This window comes from Nymphaea colorata, chromosome 4 (genome assembly GCF_008831285.2).
Source record: "Nymphaea colorata isolate Beijing-Zhang1983 chromosome 4, ASM883128v2, whole genome shotgun sequence".
NCBI classification, from domain to species: domain Eukaryota; kingdom Viridiplantae; phylum Streptophyta; class Magnoliopsida; order Nymphaeales; family Nymphaeaceae; genus Nymphaea; species Nymphaea colorata.
Genome location: NC_045141.1, coordinates 15625152 through 15635713, shown reverse-complemented (window position 1 = coordinate 15635713; position 10562 = coordinate 15625152). Strand labels below are relative to the sequence as shown.

The following is a 10562-nucleotide window of genomic DNA, read 5'->3' as shown; positions in this document are numbered from 1 at the left end:
TTTTTCAATGCGCCGCATAAAGGATCAGATCTAGCGTATAAATTCGGATCCAAGGCCGCACGAGATGCTGCCTCTAGATCCGAGGAACCTCGCTAGTTTCCATCTTTATATGTGTTGCGAGCGAGATGGGGTGATGGCGAGAGATGGAAGCCTCGAAAGAGGAATTCCGGTGAATTAGTTTCTGTTGCCGTCGGGTGCTCCGGTGAGTTGGTTCCCGGTTCCCGTTTGAGGTTCTCGACTTTCATGTCTTCCTCCTCTTGCTGTAAAGAGAAAATGTGTTTTTTCTTCGTCACCGCCTTTTTTTCCTTTTCTCTGCACCCACGCTTCGGGCCTTCTGGGCCTCTGGCTGTCGGAGAAGGGGAAAACCTACTCGCTTACATACAGAAAACTGTCGCTTCGATGATTGCCGTTGTTCTCGGACTAGAGATACTGCGTATGAGTTACCATTATAAACTGACGATAGAGGAAATTCTTGCTATTTCTCTTTGAGTCAGGAGACGCTGCCTTGTTTGGACCTGTCTTTTCCTCTCTCCTGCGACTTCGATGCACACATACCTCTCTCTCCCTCTCACACACACACACACACGCACACACACACTCTCACAGACATATACATGCACTCACATGGAGACACATTTGGGATTTTGCAGGATTTAGTTTTACGCACCGCTCATCCTGGCCTCATGATAAAAGCATTTGCTGTGATCTCTGTTGCCTATCCTTGCTTCAGGTTCATCAATATCAAAAGAAGTTGTGCCTGTTTGTGATTTCTCACAGGCTTTAATCTCTATTGCAACCCTTTCAAACTTCTGTCTGACCAGACTGCCCCATTTTTGCTAGCACCATCATTATTTTCATTTTGTTACAGTGCCTGTTATATACAAATGCCATCTCCAGAACTTGCAGTTCTGATGCTGAAATACAACCTCATCAACAGAAGTTTGTAAAATTTTTTTATGTAGATGTGGTCCCACATCTATGTGCAACAGAGAAAACAAGAGTACATGACGAAGCTAAAAAATCTCTCACCCTCTTTTTCTCTCCATTAACATGTAGAATAGAAATTTCTAATCCTGCTAAATTTTAAGTAGCTTTTCTTGCAAATCTAACGTAGTTCTGGCCTAATTAGCTTTTAGTTCAGTAAATGCCCCTGTTGAGAAAAATTTGGATCTTTGATACTGAAACTGAAGATATGAATTTAATCGATCTTACACTACATGCATCACATATCTACATTCTGCTATGTTTTATATTATGGGGGAATTTTGAAAGATGCGTTATTCCAGGTACCCATATTTCTCATCTAAATTGTTGATTTGTTTTTTGGCAGATATTTCGTCTTATATGACCATCTTCTGCAAGTTTCATTCACAATGCCTGAGGCGACCTGCATGGATATGACAAAGGAATTGTTGGTCTGCTAATTTAGTGTGTGATCTTGATTGTCTGATTGGTAAAGCAGCAGAATCTCATTTAGAATCTAACAGCTATGCATTGCCAACTAGATGTTTCAATATGATCAGCAACAACTGCATTCAAGTACTTCTCTTTGTTTAGCTAATTAGCTCTACTCTTGAGGTACCGAGATATATCAATGGCTGGGAATCTATCAGAAGATCTTCCCAATGGGAATGCAGGTGAAATAAGCAGCCATCCCCAACTTGCTTCTCTCGCTGTGAATGATGTAAGCGGTTGTGGAAATTGCTTCAGTGAGACAAATAATTTAAATGGAAGTGAAGATAGGACTTCTGTCATGTTGAAGAAGAGGCAGTGCGACCCAATGCTTGGACATTGTCCCAAGAAGAGACCACTATCTGTTTTTAGGATTTTGAGGGGCATTGTGTGCCTAGTGGTTCTACTTTTGACGGCTTTCATGATGTTGATTTACGTGGGCATGTTTACTGCTGTGGTATTGAGGCTGTTCAGTGTGCACTATAGCAGGAAGTTGACATCCTACTTTTTTGGGAAGTGGTTAGCTCTATGGCCCTTTCTATTTGAAAAAATAAACAAGACAAAAGTTGTTTGGTCAGGAGACATGGTTCCTCCAGGGGAACGGGTCATGTTGCTTTGTAACCATAAAACTGAGGTTGATTGGATGTACCTGTGGGATTTTGCAATAAGGAAAAGCCGTTTGGGATACATAAAGTATATACTGAAGAGTAGTCTAATGAAATTACCAATATTTGGCTGGGGTTTCCACATTCTTGACTTTATCCCAGTTGAAAGGAAATGGGAAAATGATGAGCAGCTGATACGACAGATGCTTTCAGCTTTCGTTGATCCGCAAGATCCTCTTTGGCTTGTTGTTTTCCCTGAAGGAACTGATTACACGTAATTACTTCATCAACGATCACCCTTTTCTGATTTTTCTGTGTTGGTTACTGCATTTTGTTTGACCTGCTGAATGATAGAAGGAGCAGATGTTGTAGGTTTGCTTACCTGTCCACTTCTAAAGCCTTTTACTTTTTCATTTGGCAATTTTATGTATCTATATTTCCAGTAAGTTGCTTCTGTCATAATTTTGATGGAATGATCATGTTATCATTGACCATGCTCAGATATTCATCTGTAGTGGATCTAACTATATATGACTATTATGAAGTTCTTGGTCTCTCCATTTCAATCTGATTTTGAAATGCAGATTTGAACTTCTGTTGTTTAATTAGTCCTGTCTTGAGACCTTTTTGCAGTCCTCATATTTGTGGGTCTGAAAATTTGTGTCAAATTTTTGTCCTCTTTCTTTTAATCATCATATTTATTTTTTTAGCTTCTCTTTCCTCGATATTGATTAGTGAAACGTTCCATGTCTTATTCCACAGAATACGTCTAATTGTAGTCAAAATATTCAAAATAGGTATTTATAGTGTCAGCTTCTCTATCACCTATCTTGATGTTTTCCTCTCAATTTAATTGGTAGTGAGCAAAAGTGCTTGAGGAGCCAAAGGTTTGCAAAGGAGAATGGCTTGCCCATACTGAAGCATGTACTTCTTCCAAAAACAAAGGGGTTCGCTGTCTGCTTGGAGGTGCTTAGGAACTCCTTGGACGCAGGTTCTTTCTTTGAGTCTCAGTTTCATTCTTGATGTCGATTCATATGATCATTTGCATTTTGAGTTGAACCGGTATGCATCTTGGATGAGGAGTTATCTGATAAAAATAGCTATGATCGTGCACTTGATATTCTGTTGTTTTATCTGTTAAAATGTCTTGTGATTCATTCAATTGAGCAATCTTCCTGCACTGATAGAAAGAAAATCAAGTATCTATCAAAAACAAGCATCTAACATGTTATCTGGCAGTGGTCTTGATTGAAGTATGTTTTGGGTGGTCATATTGATCCATTGCAAGAGTTTGTTGTTCATCATTGACGTTGGCAGATCATGGCATCTAGTTCTCAACTTAAGAAATAATGATATAAACCATTCAACCACTTCCATTCGACATAACATGAGCATTGTAATTGACTATTCTGATCTTGTAGGTTTGCTTCTGAGTCTCTGACCTTTTGGAACTGAATGCCTGCAGTTTATGATGTAACTATTGGTTACAAGCCTAGGTGCCCAACTTTCATGGACAATGTCTTCGGTATTGATCCTTCTGAAGTTCATATTCATGTTCGCCGCATTCCACCGCATGAAATCCCGCTGTTGGAGTCTGAAGCTGCTACTTGGCTGATTAACACGTTCCAGCAGAAGGACAAGCTTCTTTCAGATTTTCATGGTAAGGGTCATTTTGCACTTGAGACCACGGAAGACAATCTCTCGATGCTTAGGTGTGTCACAAATTTTGTTTTTGTGGTTACACTATCTGGTATATGTGCATTTTTGACCTACTCGTCCCCCTGGTTTAAGTTACATGTTACCTTAAGCTGTGTTTACCTTTCTTCTGCAACATATTTCAACATGCGACCACCACCCTTATTTCGTAGCATGAAGCCCATTCTCTCGTTGTAATTGTTTCTAATGCCGCCATCTAGTCTTTGTAGAACTGTATATGAAATGTTGTTGGGCCATGCTTTTCCTGGCCTTACTTTCTCTCTCGCTTCTTATCTCAAAAAAAAAAAAAAACCTTCTGTCATGCCTAGTAATTGTTGAATGTGCAGTCTCTCTCTCTCTCTCAAACTGATTGTTACACTCAAACTGATTCAAGTCGGTCCCCACTTGGTCCAGTTCCCAGCCATGGTTTCTTCTCAGTCTTCATCCATGTCTGTTTGGGTTCGGAATTTATTAGTAACCGACAAGAACCGCTCATCAAAACTAGGCTTGGGCATCGGGCCAGTCCGATGCTCGAAGCCCGAGCTCGGGTCTGGCCCGTGCTCAGGATCGGCCCGGCTTGGTTAAAATAAAAAAATATTTTTTTAAAATTAATCGGGTTTGAATCAGGCCTCATTGGGTCGGTTTTTTTGGGGCTGGGCTCAATCGGGTCGGGTACCGTCTGGTATTTGGGTCCGATGACTAGGTTTAGTCAAAACAAGTAAAATGGACAAATCAAACTGTTAAAACCCAACCCCGTCGATCCGACCTGTGAGGCTGTGATCTTACCCACAAGGTCGGTTCATTTTAGCATTTGCAATGTTGCATGTGGTGGGGATGCAAATGATGGGACATGTGACGCAGTTCTGAATGGGATTATTTCAATCTGGATTTGTTTATGATCTGTCCAGTTCAAATGAAGCAGAAATCCGTAATGTGTTTCGGAAACCAGGTCTGGCTTGGGCTTAGGATAATACAAAGCGCGCTTGTTTGCTTCCGTGCATGGAATAAATACATCTAACTAAACCTTTTTGAGTGGATTCAGTCATGCGGAGATTTGGATCGTGTTCCTAAGACATGCATGGATGTCGAGTTTTCAGACTTTGCACTCAGTTGAATACTCAGTTGAATAAAATTAAAGTTTCACTAACAATACTTACATGCTATATTTGATCTCGGCCCAAATTCTAATAGTCTCATTAATTACCATAGTGGAACCTTAGGAGTTGTTTAATAACAGTAACACAGTGGTATTATCTTATAAATGCATCCAAAAAAGAAGGGCGGATTCATAAAACACTCAACATTTGTTAAAGTGTTTCATGAATCTGATTCATTTTTTAGGACACATTTATGGGACAGTAACAATGTGTTATTGTTGTGAAACAGCTTTTAAAGGTTGTTTAGCAACAGAAATATTATATTAGTGTTTTATGAATCTATCCAAAAGATTAAGATGTATTCTTGAAATAATGTGTTTGTGTATTGTAAGACATGCAACTTCTCATGAACGACTTTGAAGGGGGCGTTTGTCGCGCGTTGCGACCCATTCAGAACACATGAAAAAAATGCATTTCCTGCATTGAATTCAGAATGCTGTGTTTTGTGAATGTGTTGTTCTGTTCCTCACACTAAATTCCCTCAATAGGACTTGAACAGCAACTGTTTGTTCCTTTGGAATGGTGGCTGTTGGGAGATACTTCAGTTTAAACCCTACAAATGTGTTCATATGCCTTTTCAAGTGCATAACATAAACATACTCTACATTTAACGGTGTTGAGATAATTCAGTTGATTGCTCTCTAGCTTGGTTCACCACCTTGGGCTTAGCGCCTGGTCAAGCTTGCTGGTTAGATTGGCATAAGTGTCAATCCATTGCAACCTTAGACCCTGGGGACAAAGGGAAGGAGGAGGAGCTTAGCTCCTTCTGACATCACCTTCTAAGTGGGTACAGTTTGAAGAGATAGCAATTGGTAAAGAAAGTGGTTTTTTTTGGGTGATTCATTGCCTAACTGCTCATAATCTCATGTTTTTCATTGGTTCTTTAATGTTTGGCAATTTAATGAGAGATTGAAACCACCATTTCGCCCCTCACCCCGGGGTCCAAGGCTATTTCATGACTTTGGGTAGAAAGCGAGACACCCGTCGGGGGAAGAGCAAGGATTTTTTTCAGGGGTGGGTCAAACGATCCAATGAACTTATTTGGCTAGGGCATGACTAAAACCGAATCCAAAAAATACACTACGCAACTAAAAATTTTCAATTTTCTTAATGTATTTTTTTTTTTCTCAATTAGCTTGGGTGGGGCCATGGCCACGCCCCCCCCCCCCCCCCCCTTCGCCCCTGCACCCGTCAATTATAGTGAAGTACATCCACTGTTTGTAGTCTAAAAGAAGAAGAGTACGACCCATGAGAATCGAACTCTGAACAGCTACGCTATGCCCTTGGAGTTGGTTCTTTTCATATTTGTCTGCCGTAGTATAACTCATTGCACCAAAACTTTAGGGTCACAAGATCACTAAAATCGCATGATTTAACAACGGATTTCCAATTCAACATAAATCTTGTCACCGTCTTTATGGTTTAACCACTGTACAACCAACCCTTTGTCTTTTGTGTCTTTGTGAAGAGCATGGGCTGACGCCCTATTTCCTAATGAAGGGAGAAACGTAGACGCATTCATGGAAAACTTCCCCCTGCCACACACACACACACAAAGGAAAAAGGAAAAAGCGTTTGCTTTTATGTAAAAGCTGAGAAACTTCAATCACGTATACATGTTTGAGTTAAAATGATATCATAGTTTTCTGGTGGATAAAAAAAATAAAAATAAAATAAAGTACCATGAGATAAATAAAGTTCAATTTCCAGAAAAATAACTTGCTGCTGTTTGCTCATTTACTCTTTTCTGACAATAAGTATATGTTCTATAACTAATGAACATGAAAACAGATTTTGAAATATATAATTGGCTTGATTAATTGAGGATGTCAATTGATCGCATTCCAATCATATATATTTTTAACCATATCTCCTTTTTCAGATATTCACAAGTTTATATTTGAATTTGAATTCAAATACGAACAAATAAATGTCGTATCCAAATATAAATTTGAGATCTGAATTCATAATCCAAATCTGATAGTTGCATTCATATATGAATCCGAACTTTGAACTGACTCTGGCCAATTTTCAAAATATGAGGGTATTGGATATTAAGATATTTGTTTAATAAGTCAGACCCAAATCTGAATTCAACTGAATACTTAAGTATATCTGAATCCAATCGGATGTCATTCCTTAAATCTAAACTCAATTCAATTTTTTAATTGGATATTATTTTTTTTTCATATCCCACTTTTCCGAAACGATTCAGTCGGATATCCTATCTAAATTAAATATGTTAACATCCCTATAATCAACTGCTAATCAAGTGTGATCCATCTAGCAGAACTTTAAGATTCATATTGAACTTCTTCCAAATTTCACAATTTCAGTTATGCGTGTGCTCCATTCCTTCAAGGTTTGGTAAAATAAGGAGTTAATTTTCATTTTACTACAGTTCCCTGTTTTCAAGATCTAGCTCCATCTACCAGCTTCAAAACTTTCAAGTTAAAAGAAGATCAAGAGTTCAATATCCTTCTTTTCTTTATTAAGAAGGATATCACTCTTGGGGTGGGAGACCTAACCATGCTGGTTTGACCTGCGCCTCAAAACAACCATCTTCCATTGGAAAAACAACAAATATTACTCATGAAACAATATCAGGTTTGGATTAAATGGTAAAATTCAAACAAGATTCAACTTGCTTTCCACGAACCCAATTCTTGTGTAATCTCTTGATCCAGATTCATACAAGTCTCTTTTAATCCCAACTATAGTGGATACAACAAACCAGCTCCAATCAAAACCCCAGTTAGTATAATGTTTAAGATATCGATATCAAATCTTAAATCCAAATCCATGGACTTCTTTACCCCAATGGTCCATGAAACTATAGTCAAAAGGTGAAGTTTAACTCTGGCAAAGTTAGTGACCAACTCCTTGAACTAAGCAGTTTTACTTACCGACTATCACAAAAAAGAACGTACCACCTAGAGTTTCAAACTTTTTCACAAACTTTACCGACTACACGACTAGTACAGTGGTGGAGACAGAAATTTTTAGCTAATGAGCACTGAACTATTTTATTATTGCAATGGTTGGGTGCATGTTGGGCTACAGAGCAGTGGCCTAAGTCAGGTGTGGGTACCGCATATGGCTACGCCTGAGTCCAGCATTATCATAGTAAAACTTTTGTAAGGGTGTACTCAGGCTGGGGTGGGCAGTTGCCCACGCCAGCCGCAAGGTAGCTTCGCTACTGGACTAGTGCAAGGTCACAGCTGAATATATGCTCTAGATTGAAAGGGGCTTAAGCACGAGATTTGTCAATTTACAGTCTCTAATTTAGGGTGAAGTAGGGTTTTCATATATAAATGCAATTAATGTAACGATTTCACAAAGTATTTCTCCATAGTCACCATGAATTGTTGCTCCCCAACTCGCGAACTAGGGTTTAGCTGACTTATAACAAAGGAGGTCTATGCTCAATCCCTCTTCCTCTTGCCTCCAAAGTTCAGAACTATGTGGGGTGTTATGTCGTAGCTCCGGAAGAATAATGCTTATGAGAATCGAACTAATGAGTCACGATATGCACGCCAAAAAGAAAATCTATAATTATAAAAGAGCATGGATCAAATTGTATGGATCTTATAGGGTTCAAGTACTCTTTCAACATGAAGAGTGCGGCAGTGCCCTCATGGGCATAGCTCAAATAGGTGGACCCACTCAAGGGTATGTTTCCATACCATAAAAGGGAGGGGTGAGTCATACATGCAAGTTATGCGGAGATCTTACAAGTTGGTACCGACACAGCTATGGACTTTAAGGTAAGAGCTCACTCGGGTGGTGGGATTAATCCTCTTGCTCGCAAGCAAACGCATGTATAAATAATAATATGAGATCCAGGATTCAGATCCAGTGCAAATCCAACCCAATCCAAACGGAAAGCATGACGACGTTGCTGGTCAGGCCAATGCCACCAAACACCTTCAGGCGTTAGTGGGCCCACTTTTTCCTAGCGGCGACATCGCAGCAACCTCCGGCAGTTTTGCTTCGATCCTGGCCGTCGGTTCCTGACTGGTTGACGGCCCAGATCCAAACTGAAGCCGTCATGGTACTGCACGAACCGACCACGTCCAACCAACCACCCTCGCAAGCTGCCGCGCCAAGAAAATAAATAAAATAAAGGTTAAAAAACAAAGAAATGCAAGACATGTTTCTGAATAAATTATGCAATGAAAAATAATACTTCAAAACATATAAGAACAAAGGGAACATGATAAAACTTCCCAAAATAAACTAAATAAGTTTCTGACTAAACTGTTCCTCCATAAATTCACCACTCAACCTTCATCTCTCTTTCCTTTCTGCAAGGGAGAGAGAGAGAGATTCAATGGCGTGTCTCACAATCCTCTTGGTGTTTCTGCTCTCAATCTCCTCAGGTATCATTGGTATCACTTATTCAATAGGTTGATGAATTTTCTCGTATCAATTATTCAATAGGTTGATGAATTTTCTCGTAGTATCGCTGCTTAAATATGCTCGGTTCATCCTTTCCTCTGTGCGACATTTTTTTTTTTTGCAGGAAATATGGTATCTGCAACAGTGTTTACAATGTTAAACAGATGCACGTACACCATCTGGCCAGGAAGTTTAACGGGGAATGGCACGCCTCTTGGCAATGGTGGATTCATGCTGGCAAGCGGCCAGTCCATTGCGCTCAGTGCACCCTCTGGCTGGTCTGGCCGGTTCTGGGCTCGGACCGGCTGCAGCTTTGATGCTTCTGGAAACGGGAATTGCACCACCGGAGACTGTGGTCGCCTAGCTTGTGATAATAATGGAGGTGCTCCGCCGGTGACGTTGGCTGAATTCACAATTGGTGGCGCCAAGGACTTTTATGATGTGAGTCTGGTGGATGGGTACAACGTCGGTGTCGGCATCCGAGCTGTTGGCGGCACTGGTGACTGCCAGTATGCTGGGTGCGTGGCGGACCTGCGGGATACTTGTCCGGCAGACCTGCAGGTCAGGGAGGCAGGACAGGTCGTGGCATGTAAGAGTGCGTGTGCCGCATTCAACTTGCCGGAGTATTGTTGCACTGGAGATCATGCATCTCCGACGACATGTTCGCCGACGCAGTACTCCGTCATGTTCAAGACTGCATGCCCTAAGGCTTACAGTTATGCCTATGATGATGCATCAAGTACATGCACATGCAGCGGATCGGACTACATGATCACATTTTGCCCCTAAGGTGTTTAGCTCCGGCCGATTTTGTTTCGATAGTGCTGAATATTGATCATCATTGTTCGAATTATTTGTGATTGTTTCTATTCGTAGAGATTAGTTGGTGAAAGCTTGTTGGTCTTGAGCTATCTCTCTCTCTGTCATGTTTGATTATTGTTCTTTTGATTCGCTTTCGTGTAGTGAAAGCTTTCTGGCGTGGATTAGTTGGAGAGTAGGTACCATGCGGTTTGAGTTTTCTTGCTTATCTACTGTAACTGAGACATAAAAGAAATATGTAGTTGTAGAATGTATTTGCTTCAGTAATTTCAGTTGCATTTAGCTTAATGGAAGAACTAACTAAAGTAGCAGATTAGGCCAAGTTGCGGAACCGGAACCGCAACCGCTTGAGCCAGAGTCAAGTGATTGGACGGCCTTGTGTGCAAGGAGATCTAGAACTTTCGTAGATCTCAGGACATCTCACAAGAACGTA

The 10562-nt window shown here is 40.5% G+C and overlaps 2 protein-coding genes across 2 annotated transcripts; both read left to right on the top strand.

Moving 5' to 3' along the window:
* The first annotated feature begins 47 nt into the window (after positions 1–47).
* LOC116253627 (probable 1-acyl-sn-glycerol-3-phosphate acyltransferase 5) lies at positions 48–4031 on the top strand. The gene is made up of 4 exons (XM_031628554.2): positions 48–202; positions 1331–2331; positions 2918–3048; positions 3523–4031. The coding sequence occupies exons 2-4, from the start codon at positions 1595–1597 to the stop codon at positions 3948–3950; spliced, it is 1296 nt and encodes a 431-aa protein (XP_031484414.1). The 5' UTR covers positions 48–202; positions 1331–1594; the 3' UTR covers positions 3951–4031.
* Positions 4032–9165: 5134 nt separating this feature from the next.
* On the top strand, positions 9166–10379 carry LOC116253628 (pathogenesis-related thaumatin-like protein 3.5). Its single transcript, XM_031628555.2, has 2 exons — positions 9166–9291; positions 9435–10379. Exons 1-2 carry the CDS (start codon positions 9243–9245, stop codon positions 10097–10099), a joined length of 714 nt encoding a protein of 237 aa, XP_031484415.1. The 5' UTR covers positions 9166–9242; the 3' UTR covers positions 10100–10379.
* Positions 10380–10562: the final 183 nt, after the last annotated feature.